Consider the following 26,169-nt stretch of genomic DNA (forward strand, 5'->3'; position numbering starts at 1 on the left):
TCAATTTAAACTTCCCCAACGTCTTGTATTTAGGAATGGAGGTAGTACTTTATAAAGTACCTTTTGGTACAGATCTCGTATCAAACATATCAACACTTATGTACGTATTGAACTTGTCTCCTCTGGAACTAAGACGCCACTGTTTCGAAGTTATTTCAGTACTTGTACCCAATCAAAATGCCAACTACCATCCCCATATATACATGACCCAATCTCGACTATCCATATATTTGTAAGAAACCAACGCCTAGCGCTCCTGCAATACATGCTTTGGTGTAGCATAGTCCTGCAAAGTGTGACAAGTGCGAGGATTCTTACCTAAAACCAAAGCACGACTCAGGGGTGAGGACATATTGACTTCTTTATTTATATATTAGCACATTTTACATGCTCAAGGGGATAATCTGTTTCCATGTTGTTCAATCAGCTGGTAGTATAACAAAGATTTTGTTCATTTGATGTAGAAAGAGTGTTCGCTGCATTTCCATACGCATAGTTAACATAATCTATTTCTTCATCTAAATGACTAACGTGTTTGCTAACGGTCATAGGGTTGAACATTGCAGCAATGGCATCAGGAGCCCAAGGAGGAGGATCATCAGGTAGGGAATTAATTTCACACGGGTATTATTTCTATGTATCTCTTTTATTGTACACTCATTATATATTCACATTTTCTGTTTTTTTTTTCTTGTTTCCTTTGCAATGTGCACTCAAAGATCCTGCCAGGAATTACCACAGGTCCGTCGCCGTATCATATAATTTAAGTTAATTAAGAAGTAGGGGGGGCGGAGGGGTCTGAAAGAGAAACACAACTAAATCCTCAATCATTACTGTGAAAACAGTGACTTTGCAGATCAATTTGCAAACGCTGATCGGAAAGCGCGGGGACGCTTAAGCAGCGAAACACAAACTCAGAGGTGTGCGAGACTTGCAGCCGAATACTACAGTGATCAGAATGATGTAAGTATAGTTCTAGTCGATATAGCACCATACATATAGCTTATGACTTGTTAATGAGTGTTAGTGTACATGCAGATGTTATAATCTGCCGTTGCTATATCTATCAAAATTTATTTGGTTTTTTCGTGAAATATATCTTTTGGGTTAGAAAAGAAGCTCACGCAACGTAGGCACACCCATTTATCCACATGCTTATATATATTTAGTGGACAGACCTGAAATGAAATCAACCGCAAATATCATAGGACCTCATAGTACTGTAGAGTATACACGGGTTTGTGTAAATGTTGATGGTTGCTATGTGCGAACTAGCGGAACGTCTTGCCTTCTCAGGCCGACGGCTTCGTGTTATATAGATGAGGCGCACCTCCCATAACAGCGCATACATGCGGTTGAGATTACATTCTTGAAGAGGAAGAAAGGAGGTAGAGATAAGAGTTACAAGAGATAAACATTATACTCTAACTACCTAACCAGATGCGCCTCATGAAGATATCCGCCAGCCATGTAGATATTGATGTGTTTAACACCCTCCCTTAATCACAACTCCATTAAGTTGAGATTATACTTGAAGTTTTCAAAGCTCTTGACCGGCAATGCTTTTGTGAATCCATCTGCAATTTGATCACTGGAATGCACAAAACGAATGTCAAATTGTTTGTGAGCCACCTGTCGTGGTTCTAACTCTGACAGTGATGTAGGGGGGTGAGTATGGAGAGGCTAGATCCTAGCTATTGGGAAGTTGTTACACGCGAGGTTTACGAGTTCAGGCCCTTCTCGGAGGAAGTAATAGCCCTACGTCTCGGAGCCCGGAGGCGGTCGACTGGATTATGCGTGTATAAATTACAGGGGTGCCAACCCTTCCTACTGAGGAGGGGGGTGGCTTATATAGAGTTCGCCGACCCCCTCCTGCCCTCAGTAATGCAGGGTTTTAAAGTACATTTAAGATGAGACGTTACTGGTAACGCCTCTAATAAAGTGCTGTAATGACCATGAAGACTACTTAACAGCTGACCGTTTGCCTACGGAGTGACTGTAGATCTCCTGGCAGTCGAGTGAATAGCTTCATGGTCGAGTGGTAGCTTCTTGGTCGAGTGTCTTGAACCCGTCGAGTGAAGTACCTTCAAGTCGATTGATGGGTGGTTTCTTCTAGGGATGTCCTTGGGTAGGACTCTTTGGGACGGGTCCGTGCTCCTACCCCGGGTACATAGCTTCATCATTATCCCCCGAATGGATCGAGGTTAGAGTGGGGAAAGAGTTGGAGATCTTTCCGACTGGTTCTTCGGGCTATGCGAGCGCCTCGTTTCGGGACAATTGTCACGGATGACGTTGCCAACCTTTTTCAGTCGCCTTGATCCATTCCAGGCCTTCCGTCGAGTGAATTTCTTTGCTCGTGCCATACCGAGTGCCGACGCGATCGGGGTCTTCTGTTTTTTTAGCAAGTCGTTCTGCGGCCCGCGGATGTCGCGGGATTTGGATTTTGGGAAGCGCGCGGGACGGGAGCAGCCGCAGTAATCGGAAGCGATAAAGCGGAAGTTCCTCGATCTCCGCGTCGCCTTTTTCGCCACGTACTGCGCGCGCGTCTATTGCGGGATTTGACTGGATGGCCTGGGCCTACCGGTCAGCCACTCGGGAGCGGCCCCTTATAAGTTGCCGGCTCGGGGTTTCCAAGCCGTGCGCTCTCTTCTCCTTCCTTCTTCCTCTCTCCCTTTGCCAGTCTCTCTGCTACCTCCGCTCTCACCCTAGCGCCGCGAGCCCGTGCGAGATCTCTCCGGCGACGATGGTGAAGGGCAAGACCACCGCTTTGGAGCGCGCGAAGAAGGCGGCGGCGGCGGGGAAAGGGAAGAGATCTGCTCGGGGCGGATCCTCCTCCAGGACCGCTCTGCCCAAAGGTTGGATCCAGGGCGACTGGATGCCCTCAGTGCTCCGGCAAGACGATCTTGACGACATGGTCGAGGGGGGGGGGCATTCCCCACGAAGCTGCGCGTCTTCCGGAGGGAGAGATCGAACCTCAACCCCGTGACGGTGAGTGCGTGCTCCTAGCCACCCACATTGACCGAGGGTTTTCTCTGCCGCCCCATCCTTTCTTCCGGAGTTTCTTGAATTTCTTCGGAGCGCAGCTCCATCACTTTACCCCCAACTCCATAGTCTATCTTGCCGCGTTCATTTCCATGTGCGAGGCCTTCCTAGGTTGCCGTCCGCACTGGGGGCTTTTCAAGCATATTTTCACTTGCCGCTCTCAGTCGGTTAAAAAGGCCAAGTCGAGTGATGAAAAGACGCAAGTGATCCAGCTGTGCGGGGGCCTGGCGATCCAGACGAGGGGGAAGAGTTGTTTTCCCTCTATCACCTTCCCGGAGTCGGTCCGCGGCTGGCAGTCGACCTGGTTCTACTGCCAGGACCAGGCGACCCCCGGACAGTCGACTGGTCTTCCTCCTTTTTCCCTCGACCGAGCCGAGAAGCCTGTCTCTCTGAAAGTCACGCCGGAGGAAAGGGCCCAGGTCAAGGTGTTGGCGGGTCGAGTGGTTGAGCTTGTCCGTGAGGGGGTGACTGGGATGGACCTGTTAGAGGTCTTCCTCCAGAGGCGCATTCAACCGCTCCAGGCGCGAGACCACCCGATGTGGCTGTATTCTGGCCTTGACGACACCACTCGGATCCACCCGGAGGAGGTCACCGATGAGATGCTGGCGGGGTGGCTGTCAAGTATCACGGGGAACAAAGACAACCCCCGAGGAGCCAGAAGGGTGATTCCACTCGACAACTCATATGAAGTGGATCAGGTATGTCTTTGTGTCGGATATCTGGCCTTCTGTGTTAGTCTTCTTTGTATAAGTCGACTGACTTTCGTCCTGTCCGTTGTCCTCCAGGCTACCACTGAGATGTACTCGACGCCCAGCGGGGCACAAGGGTCGACCGAGGAAGGTGAGGGGAGCGGAGGCGAGAGCGGGGACGACCAGGTCGAGTGGGAGTCCGACGGCGAGGGAGAGGAGGGCGACGACATCTTCTCCAGTGAGGAGGAGGAGGCTGAGCCCTCCCGCCCGGAGGGACGGTCCAAGCTCGCCCACGATCCAGCGCAGGAACGCGGCAAGGCGGCCGCTCCCGTTGGGCAGTCGTCAAAACGCCCTCGGACTTCTTCTCCTCCGCCGACCGAGAAGGCTCCCAAGCACCCACGAACGGCGCCATCTAAGCCGCCCAAGGCCTTGCCCAAAATGAAGATAGCTGTTCCCACCATTTCGGGGTAACAACAATACTTGCTTTCCTTTGTCGACTGTGGACGGATCCTTGGTCGATTCACTGGGCCAACTGACCAACTTTCGAGATTTGCAGTGGTGCAACTTCTAAGGTCTCCGCCAGGAACGACGACCAAGAGATGGAGGACGCTGTCACCTCCAACCCTGGTACGATCACTGCCGACCTGCTTACGAGTCGACTGAAGAAGGTGTTAGTCGATTGAATGTTTTCCTTGCAGCTCCTCCTCATGTTATCGATCTCCCGGACGACGACGACAACACACCACTGAGGGTGAAGAGGAAGAAGAAGGTGTTGGCTGGCAAGGCTCCGCAATCCACTCCCGCGCCTGAGGCTGCGGTTCGGGATGATGGCGAACCCACTCGGGCTTCCGTGACTTTCGCTGTTCCTTTGACGAGTGTGCAGCCTTCAGCGTCGGCTGCAGATCCGTCTTCGCTTTTTGCTGCGTACCCCGTCCCTGAGGACCAAGCGGCTGCTGCGAAGGAGGCTGTACGCCAGGCTGGAGTCATGATGGAGCAGGTAAAAGTGGCTCGGGAGGCTTGCCAGGCGGCTTACGACGCAAGCTCGGCTCTTCAGAGCAATGTCCAGGTCAGTCGACTTCAACACTTGGTCTGTTTTGGTATGTTCTTTGAAGAATCTCTTTTCCGAAGGTCTTTAAGTTTGTACACCCAGTGGGTGTTTTGCCAATTCTTGGATGAGTGGGGGCACGCTAAGTGCACCCACTGGGTGTAGTCCCCGAGACTACGGTCGACTGCTGGCAGTCGACTGTAGTCTTTTTAAATTGAGTCGTAGTTGAGTTTCTTCGCTCTGTCTCGTCGACTGCGGGCAGTCGACGTCTTTTCTCTTCTTCTTTTGTTTTTTACTGTGGGGGCACGCTGAGTGCACCCACTGGGTGTAGCCCCCGAGGCTACTGTCGAATGTTTTGCTTCGGCTGTAGTCTTAGAAACTCTGTTATTGTCTCTTAACTGTTCGGAAGCAGCTTGTCTTGGACTCGACTTCACGGAACGGTCGAGTGGGATAGGAACCGGTGGGGGCACGCTAAGTGCACCCACTGGGTGTAGTCCCCGAGACTATGGTGGACTGCTGGCAGTCGACCATAGTCTTAGTATTTACTGTCTTTGTTGCTTTTTCCTTTTTACTGAAATTGTAACTCCTCCTCTTTGACTTCAGAAATCTTGTGATCTTGGAACCCGCTTGGCTGACTTGGAGAAGCAGCAAATTCAAATGAACCTTGATCTGGAGCTGGCCAGGACAGAGCTGCAGAATGTCAGAGACGGCGCTGCAGGTAAGACACTTTTGTCGACTGGTTGGTTTTTAGGCTTGAGTATCTTTTCGCTTGCTCCGACTCAATCGTCATTTTTTGCAGAAAAACTGAAAGAAGCTCTGGCGAAGAAGGATCAGGACTTGGCTGCTGCCCGTAAGGAGGCTGATGATAAGACCGCTCTGGCCGCGCAAAAGCTGGCTTCGGTCGACCAATTAGAAGGGGAGAACACCAAGTTGAAGACCGCTCTGAAGGAAGCCAATAGGGAGTGTTCGCGTTGGAAGAAGGAGCACCTCACCCTGAGCGAGAAGCTGGAAGGCCTCGCTCGCGGGAGAAACGACCTGGAGAGCTACTTGGGGAGCCTCGCCAAGAAGTTGTACCTTAAGCTTGAAGGTGCGCATTCAGTTCCGACTGGTTTTTGAGTCGACTCATTCTGTGAAAATTGTCTTATCCTTGAATCTTGTATGCAGAGCTTTGCCAGAATTTTGAAGAGGAGACCAGTCGAGTGGAGCCGAGCTTGGACCTTGTTAACTCTCTTGTGAAGGACGAGGCCGCAATGAACGTGCTCCGTCTGGAGTCTCGTGTTGATGGCGTCGTGGATTACTTAGCTCGACTGAAGGTTGCCATGACGCGGATCGACTCGACACTTTGGCCGGAATCTACGCTCCAGAACGATCTCGAGTCTCTGATGACTCGACTCAATGGAATCTCCGACCGAGTGCAGGAGTGGAAGAAGTCTTCAGCTCGGTGTGGCGCTGACGTGGCTTTGTCCCTGGTCCGCATCCATTGTAAGGAGGTGCGGGAGGAGAAGCTGGCCGCCATCCAAGTCGCCAACACGAGGAAGCACAACTTCCAGGACTTCATGGAGACATTTATTGCTGCTGCTACCCGCATCGCGGATGGGATCGACTTGGATGAGTTCGTGGCCCCTGCCAGTCCTCCTCCTCCTGAGGAATGAAAAAACTTGCCTCGGAATGCCGGGTGTATTTTGTAAACCGTTAAACTCTGCCTTAAATTTGCCTCGGAATGCCGAGTGGAAGTGTAACAGTTTAAACTCTGCCGAGCCGGGAGCTCGAGTACTTTGACCTGAGGTTTCTAGGACCTTTTAGGCTCTATCCGTAATTGATTTGTCGTTGGATCTCTTTGTGGGTGACCTGTCGAGTGGGATTTGATCTTCACTCGAAGTAACTTTGTGTCTGTGGTGTAGCTCCGAAGGAGAAGGTGGCAGTCGACCTGCCCCTCGTCGTCCTTGGGCTGCAGCTAAGTCTCCGAGCGGGAGGTTTGCTTTCGCTCGGTAGGATTTCAAACTTTAGGCGAGTGCTGACTGCAGCTAAGTCTCTTCATAGGAGAGCTTAGGCGAGTGCTGGACTGCAGCTAAGCCCCCCGAGTGGGAGGTTTGCTCTCCACTCGGTAGGATTTTTCAAACTTAGGCGAGTGCTGACTGCAGCTAAGTCTCTTCGTAGGAGAACTTAGGCGAGTGCTGGACTGCAGCTAAGCCCCCGAGTGGGAGGTTTGCTCTCCACTCGGTAGGATTTTTCAAACTTAGGCGAGTGCTGACTGCAGCTAAGTCTCTTCGTAGGAGAACTTAGGCGAGTGCTGGACTGCAGCTAAGCCCCCGAGTGGGAGGTTTGCTCTCCACTCGGTAGGATTTTTCAAACTTAGGCGAGTGCTGACTGCAGCTAAGTCTCTTCGTAGGAGAACTTAGGCGAGTGCTGGACTGCAGCTAAGCCCCCGAGTGGGAGGTTTGCTCTCCACTCGGTAGGATTTTTCAAACTTAGGCGAGTGCTGACTGCAGCTAAGTCTCTTCGTAGGAGAACTTAGGCGAGTGCTGGACTGCAGCTAAGCCCCCGAGTGGGAGGTTTGCTCTCCACTCGGTAGGATTTTTTAAACTTAGGCGAGTGCTGACTGCAGCTAAGTCTCTTCGTAGGAGAACTTAGGCGAGTGCTGGACTGCAGCTAAGCCCCCGAGTGGGAGGATCGCTCTCCACTCGGTAGGATTTTTGAAACTTAGGCGAGACGGATTCGCAGCTAAGTCACCCACTGGGGGGTTTCGTATGTAAACAAAAGTGACAACAATTAATGGAACACTCTTACCTTTGATAAAAACGAACTGCGGGAATTTTTCTTATTACATCTCGTCCAAGATTGAGCTCAAGTGTAAAAGGGGCGGAGTAGTTCTGCATTCCAAGCTCGAGGCTCGTCGATCTGGCGATCAACATTGAAGAGGTGATACGCTCCATTGTGGAGGACTCTGGTGATGATGAAGGGGCCTTCCCAAGTAGGAGCAAGCTTGTGTGGTTTCTGTTGATCCACTCGGAGGACCAAATCCCCTTCTTGGAAGGCTCGACTCTTCACATGCCGGGCATGGAATCGACGCAAGTCTTGCTAATAAATGGTTGATCTGATCATGGCCATCTCTCTTTCTTCTTCCAGGAGGTCTACTGCATCTTGCCGAGCCTGTTCTGCTTCATCTTCGGTGTAAAGCTCGACTCGGGGAGCGTTGTGAAGGAGATCACTTGGCAAAACGGCTTCGGCTCCATAAACAAGAAAGAATGGGGTTCTTCCAGTCGACCGGTTAGGGGTGGTCCTTAATCCCCACAGAACTGACGGAAGTTCGTCGACCCAGGCACCTACTGCGTGTTTGAGATCACGCATTAGCCGAGGCTTTAGTCCTTTGAGGATCAGACCATTTGCTCTTTCAGCTTGTCCATTCGACTGGGGATGGGCGACTGACGCATAGTCGACACGAGTGCCTTGAGAGGCGCAAAAGGCTCTGAACATGTCTGAATCGAAGTTTGACCCATTGTCAGTGATGATGCTGTGAGGGACTCCATATCTGAATGTTAGTCCTCTGACGAAACTAATAGCAGTGCCAGCATCGAGGTTCTTGATGGGTTTAGCTTCAATCCACTTGGTAAACTTGTCGACTGCCACAAGCACATGGGTGAAACCGCTCCTGCCTGTTCTCAGAGGACCGACCATGTCCAGTCCCCAGACAGCGAAGGGCCAGACGAGTGGAATGGTCTTCAGGGCTGATGCGGGCTTGTGGGACATGTTGGATTAGAACTGACACCCCTCACACTTGTCAACTATCTCCTTTGCCATCTCATTTGCTCTTGGCCAGTAAAATCCCGCCCGGTATGCTTTGGCCACAATGGTTCGGGAGGACGCATGGTGACCGCAGGTCCCTGAATGGATCCCATCAAGGATCATCTGACCTTCTTCCGGAGTTATGCACTTCTGACCGATTCCAGTCGCGCTTTCTCTGTACAACTGCCCCTTTATGACTGTGAAGGCCTTGGATCGGCGGACGATCTGTCGAGCCTCTTCCTCGTCCTCTGGGAGCTCTTTCCTTAGGATATACGCGATGTATGGTATCGTCCAATCGGGAGTGATGGCCAAGACTTCCATGATCAGGTCGACCACAGCGGGAACTTCGACTTTAGTCGGATCTGTGGCACTTTTTGGTTGTGGGGCTTCTTCTGTGAAAGGATTCTCCTGGACTGACGGCGAGCGGATGTGCTCCAAAAACACATTGCTGGGAATGGCTTCTCTCTTGGAGCCTATCTTTGCTAGATCATCGGCTGCTTGATTTTTCAGTCGGGGGATGTGATGAAGCTCTAACCCCTCGAATTTCTTTTCTAGCTTTCTCACTGCATTGCAATAACCAGTCATAGCTGGACTTCTGACGTCCCACTCCTTCATCACCTGATTAACCACCAAATCTGAGTCGCCATAGACCATGAGGCGACGGACGCCGAGTGAAATGGCCATGCGCAACCCATACAAAAGTGCTTCATACTCTGCTTCATTGTTGGAGGAATCGAAGTGAATCTGGAGAACATATCTGAGCTTATCTCCTCGGGGGGAGACTAGAACTACCCCAGCACCGGAACCATTCAGCATCTTAGATCCGTCAAAAAACATGGTCCAGTGCTCCGAGTGAACTTGAGTCGGAAGTTGATGTTCAATCCACTCGGCGATGAAATCTGCGATTGCTTGGGACTTGATAGCCTTCTTTGCTTCAAACTTGATATCTAAGGGAAGGAGTTCAATCGCCCACTTGGCCACTCGACCAGTTGCATCTCTGTTATGCAGAATCTCTGACAGTGGGGCGTCGCTGACGACTGTAATGGAATGGTCAGAGAAGTAGTGTGCAACCTTTTTCGTGGTCATGTAAATCCCATATACGAGCTTCTGATAGTGAGGGTATCTTTGTTTTGAAGGGGTCAAAACTTCAGACAGATAATAGACTGGGCGCTGAACTCTGAAGGCCTTTCCTTCTTCTTCCCACTCGACCGTGAGTACTGTACTGACAACTTGTCCCGTGGCCGCAATGTACAGCAGCAGAGGCTCTTTGCTGATTGGGGCGGCAAGCACCGGCTGGGTGGAGAGCAGAGCTTTGAGTTCTGCAAACGCTGCGTCAGCTTCTGGAGTCCACTCGAACTTGTCAGACTTCTTCATCAGTCGGTAGAGAGGCAACGCCTTTTCACCGAGACGAGAAATGAATCGACTTAAAGCGGCCAAGCAGCCTGTAAGCTTTTGGACATCGTGCACGCGTACAGGACGCTTCATCCGGAGTATGGTGCCAATTTTCTCAGGATTGGCGTCGATCCCTCGTTCGGAAACGAGAAAACCGAGTAACTTTCCGCCTGGAACTCCGAATGTGCACTTTGATGGATTGAGCTTGATATCATACCTCCTGAGGTTGGCAAAGGTTTCGGCAAGGTCAGCTCGCAGGTCGGAACCTTTGCGTGACTTGACCACAATATCATCCATGTATGCCTCCACATTCCGACTGATTTGAGTGAGTAACACTTCTGAATCATTCTCATGAACGTGGCTCCGGCGTTCTTGAGGCCGAACGGCATAGTGACATAACAGAAGCATCCGAATGGGGTGATGAAAGTTGTTTTGATTTCTCGGGTCCATACAGACGGATCTGATGGTATCCGGAATAAGCATCTAGAAAAGACAACCTCTCGCACCCCGCAGTTGAGTCGACTATTTGGTCGATGCGAGGGAGAGGAAAATGATCCTTTGGGCAGGCCCGATTGATATGTTTGAAATCAATGCACATGCGAAGAGACTTGTCCTTTTTGGGGACCATGACGACATTGGCGAGCCACTCGGAATGGTAAATTTCTCGGATGAACTCTGCTGCTAAAAGCCGAGCCACCTCCTCGCCAATGGCTTGCTTCTTCTGGACGGCGGACCGTCGAAGATGTTCCTTCACAGGCTTGAATTTTGGGTCGACCCATAGACGGTGCTCAGCCAGCCCCCTGGGAACTCCAGGCATGTCGAAGGGTTTCCATGCGAAGATGTCCCAGTTCTCACGGAGGAGCTGGATGAGCGCTTCCTCCTATTTGGAGTCAAGCGTCGTTGAGATGTGAGTCGGGGCAGCATCGGGGTCGGTCGGGTGAACGTCGACTGTTTTTGTTTCACCGGACGACTGAAAAGCTGATTCTGAAGCAGGCTTCTTGGCTCGTAGCAAATCGCTTGGGTCGGCCATCTTTTGGTACTCTTGCAGCTCGACCACTGCCATCTGAGCATCTGCAATCTTTGAGCCCTTCTGAAAGCACTCTTCCGCCTTCTTCCGATTTCCTGTGACAGTGATCACACCTTTGGGGCCAGGCATCTTCAGTTTGTGGTACACGTAACATGGCCGGGCCATGAAGCGTGCGTAAGCTGGCCTGCCCAAAATGGCGTGATAAGCACTTTGGAAGTCCACGACTTCGAATGTCAACTTTTCCTTGCGGTAATTCTTTGAATCACCGAAAACCACATCAAGAGCGATCTGGCCGAGTGATTGGGCTTTCTTCCCAGGAATGACTCCATGGAAACTCATGCTACTGGTGCTGAGTCTGGACATCGGAATGCCCATTCCTTTCAATGTTTCAGCATACAGTATGTTCAGGCCACTGCCTCCATCCATCAGGACTTTAGTCAGTCGAGTGCCTTCAACAATTGGGTCGACCACCAAAGCTTGCCTCCCAGGGGTGGCAATGTGCGTCGGGTGATCAGACTGGTCGAATGTGATGGCAGTCTGTGACCACTTCAGGTAACTGGGTGTTGCCGGGGCAACCATGTTCACCTCTCGGTTAATGACTTTCAGTCGACTTTTTCTCTCGACATCGGCAAAAATCATCAGGGTGGAATTGACTTGGGGGTATCCATCGTCGCTGTCTTCCTTGTCCTCGACCCTGTCCGACTTTTTTCCCTTATCCTTGGACTGCTTTCCTTGGAACTGCTGGATCAGGAGTCGGCACTGTCGAGTGGTATGCTTTGGGTAAATAAAATTACCCTCTTCATCCTTCTTGGTGTGGATGTGACATGGCAGATCCAAAACATCATTTCCGTCTTGATCCTTGACTTTTTTGGGCTTCCAGGTGCCCTTGGGTTTTCCCTTGAAGTTTCCCTGGGCTACGGCCAGGGCCTCCCCAGGAGCGGCTGGTTCGGCCTTCCGCTTCTGCTTCCGACTGGAATTGCCTCCAGTTTCCTGGGCGACTGCTTTCTGCTTGCCACTCCGGAGTCGATCTTCGTCTTCTCCGTTAGCATACTTGGTGGCAATCTCCATCATCCGATTCACAGACATCTCTCCAGTTCGACCAAACTTCAGATTCAACTCTCTGTATTTAACACCTTCCTTGAAGGCACAAACTGCTTGATGGTCCGGCACGTTCTCAACTGAGTGATGCAGCATGATCCACCTCTGGATGTATTCCCTCAGAGTTTCATTCGGTTTCTGCACACAAGACCGTAACTCTGTAAGCCCTGCAGGTCGTTTGCATGTTCCTTCAAAGGTTGTGATAAACACTCAGGAGAGGTCCTCCCAAGTGTAAATGCTGCTGGGTGCCAACTGATTTAGCCATGCTCTGGCCGAGCCCTCTAACATGAGAGGCAAATGCTTCATGGCCACCTCGTCATTGCCACCGCCAATCTGTACAGCCACTCGGTAATCTTCGAGCCAGGTGTCAGGCTTAGATTCACCGGTGAACTTGCCGATTCCAGTCGCCAACCTGAAATTGGGTGGTATCACTGCGGCTCTGATGGCTCGACTGAAACACTCTAGCCCTGAAGCACGTACTCTGCTGCTAGCAGGCGCATCTCTGTTGTGGCCTTCTCGATGAGCTCTGTTCCTGTCAACCAAACCTTGAACGAGGATGGATCTCGCATCAAAGCCTGGGTCTCTGGGGTCGACTTGAATCCTCTGCCCAACACTATGAGGGCGTCTGTCATCTTGCCGTCGAGGCGCATATGACCCACTCCTCGGGGGAGGGGTTGGCACTCGACGTCGATCATCACGGTCCAATCGGTGATCATACTGCTCATTCCTCTTGTACTGATCATGCTGGCCACCACGTCCGTCATGCCTCGGGGGCGATCTCGGGCTGTGAGTTGACTCGACTGTATCGGTTGCGACAGACCGACTGTGGATCCTATTCCGCGACTGAGAGACAGCGGAATTCTGGTCTCCCGCCGCCCGAAGCAATGCTCTGATCTGTAACAAGCCCCTGCCAGCCTCCGACTGGGAGGGCTGAATCGATTCTGCTATACGGGCCGCGGCGGCCAGATTCTGAACTGGGGTTCGATATACCTGCGTCGGCGGGAAGAGCTGGCGTCGCCTAGACTCGGGAGCCCGCTGACGCGCTTGCTCGTCAAGTGCTCGCTGGAGATTCTCCAGTCGAGTGCGCTCGGCCAAGTTGGCCAAACGCACGTCCTCCAAGGCCCGGGCCTCGGGGGTCTCTCCGACGATAGGAGTGCGGAGCGCGTCATGTTCCAGCGGCGAAGCTCCTCTCGCTGCAACGATGTGAGAGGTTCGGGGAGATACTCGTCGTGAGGATGCGACGGATCGCCCCCACCCGCACCTCCATCAGTGCGAGGGAAACCAGGGGGACTGTGCGTTCCGTCGACCGCCAGAACCTCAGCTGCTGGATCGCTGCTGTCGCACTCGGATGCGGTCTCCACGGAGCCAGTCAACAGATCGAACAGGCCGTAGAGGGATTCGACGGGCTCGATGGCCGCGACTTGCGGGGCTGCCGATTGGCGGGCCACGGCGTGCCTCACCCACCGCTGAAGTCTTGACCGACCGGAGCGCTTGCGCTGGTGGGAGACAGGGCGGGGAGACGATACGGGGGCCGACCCATATTGGGTCGACGGTTGCCGCAAGAGGACGCCACGAACGCATGCGCGGAAATGTGTCGCACCGCGGGCGGGGAGCGCGTCGATGTCGAGCGGTGCCTCCTGAAGCCAGGCGGAGTCGTCGACGATGAAGGTGAGCGTGCCGAGACGGATCTCGCGGTCCTCCACCAAAACTCCGCAAGAAAACATGATCAAAGGGATCGAGAAAAATCACAACTTCTCCAACTAAGCGCTAAGATTCCTGCCCCACGGTGGGCGCCAACTGTCGTGGTTCTAACTCTGACAGTGATGTAGGGGGGTGAGTATGGAGAGGCTAGATCCTAGCTATTGGGAAGTTGTTACACGCGAGGTTTACGAGTTCAGGCCCTTCTCGGAGGAAGTAATAGCCCTACGTCTCGGAGCCCAGAGGCGGTCGACTGGATTATGCGTGTATAAATTACAGGGGTGCCAACCCTTTCTACTAAGGAGGGGGGTGGCTTATATAGAGTTCGCTGACCCCCTCCTGCCCTCAGTAATGCAGGGTTTTAAAGTACATTTAAGATGGGACGTTACTGGTAACGCCTCTAATAAAGTGCTGTAATGACCATGAAGACTACTTAACAGCTGACCGTTTGCCTACGGAGTGACTGTAGATCTCCTGGCAGTCGAGTGAATAGCTTCATGGTCGAGTGGTAGCTTCTTGGTTGAGTGTCTTGAACCCGTCGAGTGAAGTACCTTCAAGTCGATTGATGGGTGGTTTCTTCTAGGGATGTCCTTGGGTAGGACTCTTTGGGACGGGTCCGTGCTCTTACCCCTGGTACATAGCTTCATCACCACCCTCTCTCTAACAAAATGAAAGTCTATCTCAATGTGTTTGGTCCTGGCATGAAACACTGGATTAGCTGAGAGATAGGTAGCACCAAGGTTATCACACCACAAACATGGAGCTTGTTTACTTTTTATACCATGTTCCTTGAGCATGGATTGAACCCATATGATTTCAGCCGTGGCATTTGCCAATGCTTTATATTCTGCCTCTGTACTAGATCTGGAGACTGTAACTTGCTTGCGAGCACACCATGAAATCAAGTTGGGTCCAAAGAAAATAGCAAAACCACCAGTAGAGCGTATATCATCAAGACAGCCTGCCCAATCAGAATCAGAGAATGCACTGACAAGTGTAGAGGATGACTTGCTAAAATTGAGACCCATGCTTAATGTGTTTTTGACATATCTAACTATCCGTTTGGCAGCAGTCAAATGAACAATTGTAGGTGTATCAAGGAACTGACATACTTTGTTGACAGCAAAAAAAATATCAAGCCTAGTAAGAGTAAAATATTGAAGAGCTCCTACCAAGCTTCTGTATTTTGTGCTATCCTCTTAAGTCAAGAGAGTTCCTTGTGTGAGAGATAACTTTTCTGAACTGGACAGTGGAGTAGGTATAGGTTTACAACCCTGTAGACCAGCTTTTCTTACCAAGTCAACTGCATACTTTGAGTAGGTATAGGTTTACAACCCTGTAGACCAGCTTTTCTTACCAAGTCAACTGCATACTTTTCTTGGGAGAGATGAAGTCCATCCTTGTGCCTCTTTACTTCAATCCCAAGAAAGTAATGCAAGTCTCCAAGATCCTTCAAGGCAAAGTCTGCACTCAAATCTTTTTACAACCCTGTGATAGCTTCATCAGATGAGCTTGCCACAATAATATCATCAACATATATCAAGACAAACATGCATGTATTGAACTTGTTGTAGATGAACAGAGAGGTGTCAGACTTTGAAGGGACAAAACCAAGTGTTTGCATTTCGTGACAGAGACGGGAGTACCATGCTCTTGGTGCCTGTTTCAAACCATAAAGTGCTTTTCCAACTTGCAGACATGAGAGGGTGCACTTTTACTTATAAACCCAGGAGGTTGTTTCATATATACCTCCTCTTCCAGAACACCATGAAGAAACGCGTTCTGAACATCAAGTTGCCTGAGATTCCATCCTCTGGAAACGGCAATAGACAAAACAAGATGGATAGTGGCAGCTTTAACAACTGGACTAAATGTGTCCTCGTAATCTATGACATACCGTTGTTTAAAACCCTTTGCAGCGAGCCTAACTTTGTAGCGATCAATAGTTCCAACAGATTTCCTCTTTATTCTAAATACCCACTTGCAATCAATTAAGTTTTTACCTTACTGTGGGGGAACCAAATGCCAAGTTTTATTTTTCTGGAGTGCCATGTATTCTTCATTCATAGCATTTTTCCATCTTTCATCACCAAGCGCTTCCTGGAGCGTCTGGGGTTCACCTGTAGAACAAATCATACCGTATTTGGTTATGTGTTTATAATTAACAAGATGTATTACCCCATGTTGTAGTCGTGTACGTCGTGACGGTGCAACATTAGGATCCTCGGCCACAGAAAATCCCGAAACAAAAGCTCCTGTAGCAGAATCTGCTCCCGCCGGATCTTCTGTGGCAGTGTGATCAGGTGCAACATGTTCTGTAGGTGCAGAAGATCCCGGGGCCTCATCATTGGAAGATGATGGTGGATCAGCCTCGAGGCGAACGCCAGTCTTCGGCGCGCGTGTGGGTGCACAGGAGTCTGCGCCCGGTCCCGCAGCAGATCCGGGCCTCGTGTCAGGTCGGCGAACCTGGTCGCGCCGCTTGTATGTGACCGGCTGGTCACGGAAGCGCGCGCCGTCCTGGCGAACCGCGTGCTGCCTCGTGTCGGACGGGGATTGGCGCGGAGAGGCGCTTGGGCTGCCACCAGTTGGAGCGTGATGCGCGGCGTGCGCTGGGCTGGAGACAGCCGCATGGTCGGCTGGTGCTGTCGCCTGCGCGTCTGGCGCGTCTGCCGGCGCCGATCCCGAGGGAGATCGACTGAGCTGCTGCTGCGGAGCCAATCCTGAGGATGATTTGCCTCCTGGATGCGGACACATGCGATATGGACCTACCGGCGCGTTTTTTTCACTGATTTCTTCATTATTTTCGCTGTTATCTCCTGGAACATCATCAGAAAACTCATGCACACCATTAGTAGCAGGATTAGTCAGCATTTGATCATCAGAATTCGGACCCCCTTGATCAATGGTGGTAAGATGAGTAGGTAAGAGGAGAATTTCTTCTCGGAGGCGAGCACCGGCGTTTGGGTGTAGGGTGGCGAAAGGAAATTTTGTTTCGTCAAAAATGACATCACGAGATATATAGACATGGCCAGTAGAAATATCTAAGCACTTGACACCTTTGTGTTGAGGGCTATACCCTAGAAAAGCACATTGTTTTGAGCGAAGCATGAGTTTTCTTTTGTTGTATGGGCGAAGATTGGGCCAACAAGCACACCCAAACACGGGAAGAGATTTATAGTCTGGTTTTATGTGAAGAAGTCGTTCTACTGGAGTTTGATTATTGATGACTCGACTAGGAAGCATATTAATGATGTGAACAGCAGTAAGGAAGGTCTCATCCCAAAACTTGAGGGGCATGGAGGCTCCTGCCAGGAGAGCTAGCCCGACCTCAACTATGTGTCTGTGCTTCCGTTCAGCGGAGCCGTTCTGTTGATGGGCATGAGGACATGAGACGTGGTGTGATATGACAAGTGTTTGGAAGAAGGAGTTGAGTTTTTCATACTCCCCCCCAGTCCGATTGGACTGCAATAATTTTGCTATCAAATTTTCATTCAACCAAGGCTTGAAAGTTTTGAAAAACTTGAAAGACATCAGATCTCTTTTTGAGAAGATAAATCCACACAAACTTGCTATAGTCATCTATAAAGCTTATATAATACTCATGTCTACCAACAGAGGTGGGAGAAGGACCCCACACATCAAAAAAGATCAATTGAAGTGGTTTGGTAGAGACACTAGTAGATACTGGATACGGCAATTGATGACTTTTAGCACATTGACAAGAATCACAAATAGTTTCGACATTTGCTCACCAACAAAAGGGAGTTTATTTTTCCTAAGCAATCTTTCAACTAAAGAAAAAGCAGCATGCCCTAATCGATCGTGCCACCATGTTGACGAAACTTTGACAACACCATTGGCTTGTTTATTGAGTCTCCTAAGCTCCAGAATCAACGGGTAAAGCCCTCGAACACATCTACCTCGATAGAGAACCTTCTTCGTGGCCTGGTCCTTGATCAGAAAGAAATAAGGATGAAATTCAAGGAAAACATGATTATCAAGGGCAATTCTATGAACAGAGAGGAGACTTTTAGTAGCACTAGGGACATGCAAAATTTTCTTGAGATGAATTGGACGGTGAGGGGTACGAAACGTAGAATGACCAATGTGACAAATCTGCATACCTTCTCCACTTGCCGTGTGGATGTGATCTTTGCCATGATACTTGTCTTTCATCGTGACCTTCTCAAGCTCGTTGGTGATGTGATTGGTGGCGCCGCTATCGACGTACCAATTTGTGTCGATGCCGTAGGATCCATCAGCGGCGGCAGCCATTTTTTCTTCATCTTGGGAGTCCTCGTCGTCTTCATCATAATGATACCAGCAATCCTTCGCGGTGTGCCCTGGCTTACCGCAAATTTGGCAGCGAGGCGTCTCCGGTCTGGCCCGAGGTGGACCGCCGCCACGACGACCGCAAGATGCACCAGAGCGGCTGTTGCTGCCGCCTCTGTGTCCGCTAGATCGCCCCTTGGCGCGAGAAGAGCTGCGGCCACGTGATCCACCACCACGGCCACGCACCGCGGCGTTGGCAGAGGAGCGGAAGCCGCCGCTGCCCGAGTGATTAAACTAGGCCATGCGCTGGTCGAAGTTGCTGAGCATGGCGTAGAGCTCGTCGATGGAGACCGGCGTGACGCGTGCGTCGAGGGCGGAGACGAGGGGCTGGTAGTCGACGTCGAGGCCGTGGATGATGTAGGAGATGAGTTCGTCATCTTGGATGACCTTCCCCGCAGCGGCAAGCTCGTCGGCGAGGCCACGGAGAGAGGCGAAGTAGGCGGCAACCGTCTGGTTGCCCTTCTGCGCATTGATGAGCGCCGTCCTGATGTTATTCACGCGGCTCATGGACTGCGAGGAAAACATACCTGCCACCGCTGTCCAGAGCGCGTGCGCCGTGGTGACCGTGGTCACCGCGATCAGTACCTCCTTGGAGAGGGTGCTGAGCAGGTAGCCCAACACCTGTTGATCCTCCCAGACCCAGATTGGGTGGAGAGGGTTGGGCTCAGCGCTTTCTTTGCCATCCTTGTCCTTGGTGACATGAAGCCTGGCCGGCTCCGGTGTGGTGCCGTCGACGTAGCCGAAGACGCCGGCGCCGCGCAGATGAGGAGTGACCTGCGTGCGCCAGAGCACGTAGTTCGTGCGTGTTAGCTTCTCGGTGACCTGCCCATTGAGGGTGGTCTGGGAAGCGCTGGAGGAGGAGGAGGAAGACGTGGCTAGGCTCGGTAGATGGGATCTCAGTAGATGGGAAGAGATGGGGCTCTGATTACCATGTGCGAACTAGCGGAACGTCTTGCCTTTTCAGGCCGACGGCTTCGTGTTATATAAATGGGGCGCACCTCCCATAACAGCGCATACATGCGGTTGAGATTACATTCTTGGAGAGGAAGAAAGGAGGTAGAGATAAGAGTTACAAGAGATAAACATTATACTCTAACTACCTAACCAGATGCGCCTCATGAAGATATCCGCCAGCCATGTAGATATTGATGCGTTTAACATGCTAGAGTTTTTCTTAGAGTATACACGGAGTTATGCACACGTGCATGACTTGTTTTTAGATAAATATATCCTGTCTAGTTTTGTTTTCCTCGACATTCGGGCATTTACACAGGCTACAACACATATTTCCCACTACTTTATCTAATAATATGCAACTAAAAATTAATTGGAATGACAATATGAGATTACTCTTGATGTTTAAATCTACTAGTAATAACATTTTGACGAGATAACTCATAATAGGTATTTGAGTCTTCAACATTTTTTACGAATCATCAAAGCTTTAGGCACTCCTGTTCTTAAACGACACCTACTTAAAAAAACAAGGAATCAACTCGTGAAGCCAATCCTGTTTTTTCTAAACACGGAAACCGCGTTAGTTAGGGTATTTTCTACCTAAATAATCTACATAGTATTAACAGATTAACACGTGTTCAGAATCACCCGCAAAAAAAGTGTTCGGAATAGAATTTTTTGATGGGTATTTTATTTCTAGACTTCGTCCTATCTGGAGTGTAGAGTTCCAGTAGCCACCAAAATAAATAGCCCAGTCATAGGTTCTGCTGCTCCATTCAACCTTATTTCCCTGCAAAAATAAACTTTGTTAAAAAAACGTCACACTGAAATTCATTATTTGTATGAGTTAAGTCCTACATGTGAACTTGTGTCCCGCCGCCTCCTTCGCACCTCTCCTCCTCCGCTCCCGCCGCCTCCTTCTCACCTCTCCTCCTTAGCTCCCGCCGGAGGACGCGGGCAGGCAAAGCCTGTTTGGCCGACGACGGCGATGAGTGCACCTCCTCGCGTGGCGATCTCTCACACGGGGAGCCCTTTAGAGGCGCGGCGCGGCTGATGAAGTTTGGTCGCCGGGCCGGTGGCTCTGGATTTCCTAGTTGGTCGTCGTGCTGCTGTGCAGCATGGGCAATGGTGGCCGGTGAGAGCAACTGCGCGTGATGCTGGGTCTCCCTCGCCTAGGTCTGATGGCAGCGGCTCGGGGTCTGGTCGATGTAGCGGCGATGCGACAACAATAGTGGCAATGGCTTGCAACGGCCGTGGAATTGTCGATGTAGCTTGGCTCCATTGTCGTTGTCACTCTCTGCCACAAAGTTTCCTAAGTATATGCGTGTGAGACAGTTTTGGATGATGTTCGGTTTCCACGTTTTGTGATAGTCTTGTGCTCGTACCATAGATTTGATTGTGTGATGATATCCATGCCATGGACATGCACGCGAGAAGCTATCTCCATGCACAAATGTCATCGAGCAGCGGTCGATGAATCTGTGACGTGTCGTAACTAAGAGAACACATATCAGCATATATATCAAAGATATAGTCAAATATATAGCAGAAACGTCGTTTATGCGAACTTAGATACCAAACATAGCACATGGCAACACATTGCAACTTTATGACATAACAAACCTAGCCATAGCAAAAAGTAGCCTTGGGTTCATATTTGTTGCACAACAACATTTATGATCCAATATGCTCATTTTGCTGCCATGGCAGAATGTTTTAGCCTTGGAGCTCATATTTGTTGCCATGGCAAACATTTGGCAGCAATCATGAGCCAAAGGGCTTTGCTGCCATGGCAACAATTATGAACCAAGTGGCTCATTTTCCTACCACGGCAGAACTTATTAGCCCTAGGGATCATATATTTGTTGCCATGGCAGCATGCTCTGCCATGGCATCATTTAATTATCACCAAAGAGCTCACTTCGCTCTCATGGCAGAATTTTCATGTTTTGATACCTCAAAAAACTGGTAAGGTTAACGAAGTTGACATAATGGGTCACTTGCAGCATGCATCTTAAAAAGTTTAGTATTAACTACACAAATGGTACGGTAACTCTAGACACTCAAGTTTTAAACAACATTTTAAAAGCGACATTCTTGTTATATACAACACCGCGACTCCACTGGCAGTCGTTCACTTCAGGGGCGTAGGCTTGTGTTGTGTTGGGACGAAGAAGGGAGAACATCATGCAAAGGAGATGAAATAGTCTGGGATGTTGGCTTTATGTCCCTTCTGCTGACCCCATCGGCCCTCCAGGGTTTCGTTGTCATCGTAGAAGATCTCGTTCTCCTCGAGGAAATCCTTGATGTTGATCTTAGCAAGGATGTTGGATTTGTCTAAACTCGACTGTGCATCATCAGGTGTGATTAGCTCTAGGGTTTTACCCCAATTGGTGACACCCTCCTTTTTTTGTAGGTCGTATGCATCCTTGTGTATTCTTCCATGTGGTTCATGACATAGTAGGCAGTCATCGCACTACTTGCATGCGGCTGTTGCTGGCAACAAAAGTTAATTTGTATTGTGGCCGAAGCATGGCAACCTGACGTTGCTTTTCTTTGTGCAATCTCTCCTGATGTATCCTCCTATTGTGGGAAAGTCGTATAGAACTGAATCTAGAAGCCCCTTCGGTTTGGTGTAGACTCTCTTCTCGCTTCTGATCAAATCCAAGAAATAAGAGTGGACAATATTTAGGGATAGGACCATGAGGATCCAACGGTTGTTACACAAATAGCATAACAGAGTAGTATGGTCAACATTAGTACACTGCAAGCTTGGCATGGCCTTCTGCCCTACCACGATTGATATACAAGCAGCCAAATTGAGATCCTAGTCTTGGTCACCTATGATCTCCTCCTCCCCCCCCCCCAATCCCCGCCCCCCCACCAAACGATAACGACAATGGCCATCTCAAAATCATCATCTTATTTCTCCTCAATTGAAGAGTCGTCGAAGTACATCGCCCTCAATCTCTACATCTACCAATTTGCAATATTGGACGATGAATTTGATTGCAAAAACAGTAAAGAAAGCAAAGAAAAAGGTAAAAAATGTACATGGGCAATTCGTTAAACACTTGATGGGCGAAGTAGGTGAGAGCCACGGTGGCTGACATTGTTGTGGATGGATGGCGGGGCTGAGGAGATGGCATGCGTTCATTGAGGAGCTCGATTCCCCCCAAAGTCGTGCTCACCCTTCGCCGAGCAAGCTAGTCGTGGCTCGGTTCGGTGTTCGGAAGGTTGTTGCCATGGCCATGATTCTGACGTCGTTTAGCTCGAGCGCGGGTAATCTACCCATCTAGCTCCTCCAACGGTTAATTTTCCAATGAAATGAGGCTTCGCGGTGGCCTTAGTCGTCCTCGAGCTCGCGGCGGCGAAGAGATGCGTCGATTCTAGCGACGGTAGCGAAGAGGTGTGTCGATTCCGATGTGTTGATGGCAGACGAGTGAATTAAAGGTCGAGCGGGAGGTTGGCAGGGCAGAAGGGTGTCCAGGGTGGTCACTGAAAGCAAGGAACACAACGGAGGTGGCTGAGAGAGAGAGAGAGAGAGAGAGAGAGAGAGAGGCGGCCCGTGGCTGAAAGGGATCTTTTGCTAAGAGTTGATTTCAATGCTCAAATTTGAGTGGAGATGGGCACTTCTTAAATTTTGAGGAGTTAAACCACTTGAGGACCAATGTCCGTCTGGCCTGAGGAAACCTTTGCATGCCTCCGTTATCTTTTGGGAGGCCTACGCGGCTACGCCCCATAGAAACTGTCTACCTAAGACTGTCCCTTGGCCCGTGGGTCTGACACAAGATTAGAAAAGCTCTTCCAGAGTGGTAGGTATCTCACTGATGGTCTTTCTATTTTCTAATAAATTCAGGAAAAACAACTTTACAAGAAATCCGGACACTACCAATTCTTAAACATTTCTGCTCTTAACTCCTCAAAAGAGAGTTAAGGCCTTTTAGGGTTCGGTTAGAGTTGCCCTTAGGCTTCAACTTGAGCTGATGAGTGTCTTTTTTCCACGAGCTGATGAGTGAATGGAATGGGCTGTTTCATCATAAACTTAGGAAGAAAAGGTTTTGAGTTTAAGATTTGGTTCACTTGTTGTAACCTAGTCATTGCTGTTTTGGTGAGTACCCATGCTTCTGCAGCCCACGTCGTAGCTCCAGTATAGGGTAGTATTTCGAGTTGGACTATAGTCTGTTACTTTTACATGTAAAACTAAAGGCACATCAAACATGGGCGAGTGTATTAGTATCTTTTAACGACTTCTGCTCCTATATCCCTACAAATGAAACAGTCAAGCACGCAACATACAGACATATCTGAAAACTGCAGTGCACATATTTTCTTTGTTTGCCAGGTGGCGGTTACTGTGACGGAGGCGAATACGGGAGACAGTTACTTCTTTGAAGGCAAGTACACTAGCCAGGGGGACGACGGCAAGCACTATTACCATGCAATGTTGAAAGCAACGGTTGGGAGTGAGGAGGGAGTCCTGTTCTTCGCGGAGCTAGAGGGTACTAGATATCCACGAAAAGTGCTACAGTGTGTTATCCTTGAAGAAGAAGGTAGAATTGCTGCTACACTCTTGTTTACTTCCCTCAAGCATAGTTAAGACATGATTAAGATGTGGTTTGGGGGGGGGGGGGGGGGGGGGTTGCAGATCTTGCTATTAATTTCTGAAAGATAATTTGCACAAGTTTCATGTTCTATTTATATTCATGTATTCCAATGTACATATCACTGTGCATACCTTTGAGACTATGTTCATGTCTAAATGTCATGTACTTTTGAACTGAGAGAGTATACAATTTGTAGAATATCAACAAATTGTGGGTTAACACCACTATCACAAGTATATCCATAAAAAAAATTGGTATGGGCAAGTAATTTGACTCATGTCCCATTGGCCATTGTATTCAGCCGGAATGTGCTACTAACTTTTGATCTTACTGTGTTCAAACATGATGTAGTAGGACTAACTAAATATGTTGTTGCATAAATAAGCGGTATGACTGATTAACTAAAATTAGGTCTACCAAATCGATGACTAGATGTTTGTTGGAATTTCTAGCATCTATTCTGCCCAAACTTGTTTCTATCTTTGAAGTTGTCTAATGTCTAAATAGGCACATTAACAGAAGTTCATTTATAAAGCATATAAATGAAAAAATGGTATAAAGAACGAATAATCTCACTCTCTTAGAACATATTGTCCGTATACTATACTTGGTACCTTTATGGCCGAATTTAACCTTTGGACAACTGAGGGTTAGGATTGAACATGTCTCTTACGTCTTACTAGAAAAGTGAAAAGGGCTCTATGGTTGAGCATATGGAAATATTTATTTTGGACCATACTGAACGTAGAAATTAACAGTGTTGTTTCATCAGGAGTTTTCTCAACGTGGTGGATATTACAGACCTCGTATGGATTGTAATGTTTTGCTCTGTTTCCTTTGTTTGGTTATAAAAATACAGAAAACGTGGACAAATGCGACTTCTGCTCAAGCATATACCATCCATCAGGCGATTATCTGGGCAAGAAAAGAGTGAGCTAACAGGGAGGAGAGCACTTGTGTCGGTGATGCTTATCCCTAGATAAGCTAAATGCATGTTCCCGTGCATTACAACATTAATAAAAGGAATTTGGGAATAATGTGTGCTGTAATAATAAGTACTGTAGTTCTGAATTATCAGTGTACTCCTGTGACACACACACACACACACACACACACAATCATTTCTCTTGAACTTGATACCCTAAGGATCAGAAACTTTAAATTTATACAAGGATCAGAAACTTCACATTTATTCAGAGTAAGTCGCATCTCATAAGATGGGATGGTCCCATCCATGCAACACGCTGATAGCATCTACTAGTAGCAGGGTTCGGATTACAAGCTCTCGGAGCCAAATGGGGAAGAAAGTGGGAAAGGGAAAGAGAGTTGCCGCCGCCAGTTCCTGATCCATCTCAGATGAACCCTAGCGTAGCCCCTCTCCGCGTCTTAAGTAGTCTTCTGCCGGCTGGTGGTTGGGCCGCTGACCCATTCCGGGCCTGTTACCTTGGAGTTGGGCTTCCGGTTACGAATGGGCCGGCCTTGTACCCCTCCCTGGGCCTTGCTGCTCTGCTCGTGCGGGTCTGTAGCTAGAGTGCCACTGACAATCCCCTCCCCTTGAAAAACAGCTTGCCCCAAGCCGGCACAGCAGGAAAGTGTTGTCGAAGGCGGTCGAGATCTTCCCACTTGGCCTTGTCTTCAGTAGAGTGCGACCAGTGTACGAGGCCTTGCCTAATCGTCCCGCGTCCAGTATGCTTGTCGCGAAGGCGGAGGACGCGCAGTGGCACCCAGGCTGGGGCACGCGGAAAGCACCGGTGCAGGTCCTCCAAATCCTCCCAGGTGGTGTCGTCGGTCTGCGCCCCGGTCTAGCGGATCTCGCCTTGGCGGACCATCTTGTTGGCCTTCTTGCGCCAGCGGTATTGAAGAACCTCTAGAGAAACCTGAAATGCCAACACGTGAGAAGGAAGGGCCGTCGCCCGCTACTCCGGTCGGAGGTGTGCTCGTTTGAGTTGTGACACATGAAACACGAGGTGGACCAAGGAGCCCTCCGGTAACTGGAGACGATATGCCACTGCTCCAATTTTGGCCAGCACCGGAAAGGGGTCAAAGAACTTGAACGCGAGCTTGTGACACGCCCGTTGAGCCACCGAGGTTTGCACATATGGCTGCAACTTCAAGAACACTTTGTCTCCAGGTTGATAGACACTGTCCGACCTCCGTTTGTCCGCTTGGTCCTTCATTCGCTGCTACGCTGTAGGATCGAAAGTATGTCTAGAGGGGGGGGGGGTGATTAGACCACTTGACCAAATAAAAATCTATCATTTTCCCAATTTTAGTCTTTGGCAGATTTTAGCTATCTTAGCACAAGTCAAGCAATCTTAACACAATTCAAGCAAGCATGCAAAGAGTCTATGAGCAGCGGAAAGTAAAGCACACAACTTGCAAGAATGTAAAGGGAAGGGTTTGAAGAATTCAAACGCAATTGGAGACACGTATGTTTTTGTCGTGGTTCCGATAGGTGGTGCTATCGTACATCCACGTTGATTGGAGACTTCAACCCAC

At 49.6% G+C, this 26,169-nt stretch overlaps 1 protein-coding gene and 1 pseudogene across 1 annotated transcript; one reads left to right on the forward strand and one right to left on the reverse strand.

Moving 5' to 3' along the window:
- The first annotated feature begins 237 nt into the window (after window positions 1–237).
- LOC125506149 (uncharacterized) lies at window positions 238–24,760 on the forward strand. The gene is made up of 6 exons (XM_048671046.2): window positions 238–342; window positions 552–602; window positions 720–741; window positions 846–963; window positions 23,409–23,616; window positions 24,530–24,760. Exons 2-6 carry the CDS (start codon window positions 569–571, stop codon window positions 24,607–24,609), a joined length of 462 nt encoding a protein of 153 aa, XP_048527003.2. The 5' UTR covers window positions 238–342; window positions 552–568; the 3' UTR covers window positions 24,610–24,760.
- Window positions 17,947–19,125, reverse strand: LOC147990081 (uncharacterized; annotated as a pseudogene).
- Window positions 24,761–26,169: the final 1,409 nt, after the last annotated feature.

The sequence above is a fragment of the Triticum urartu genome, chromosome 1A (genome assembly GCF_056163025.1).
Source record: "Triticum urartu cultivar PI428250 chromosome 1A, HENAU_Tu73, whole genome shotgun sequence".
Lineage (NCBI taxonomy): Eukaryota > Viridiplantae > Streptophyta > Magnoliopsida > Poales > Poaceae > Triticum > Triticum urartu.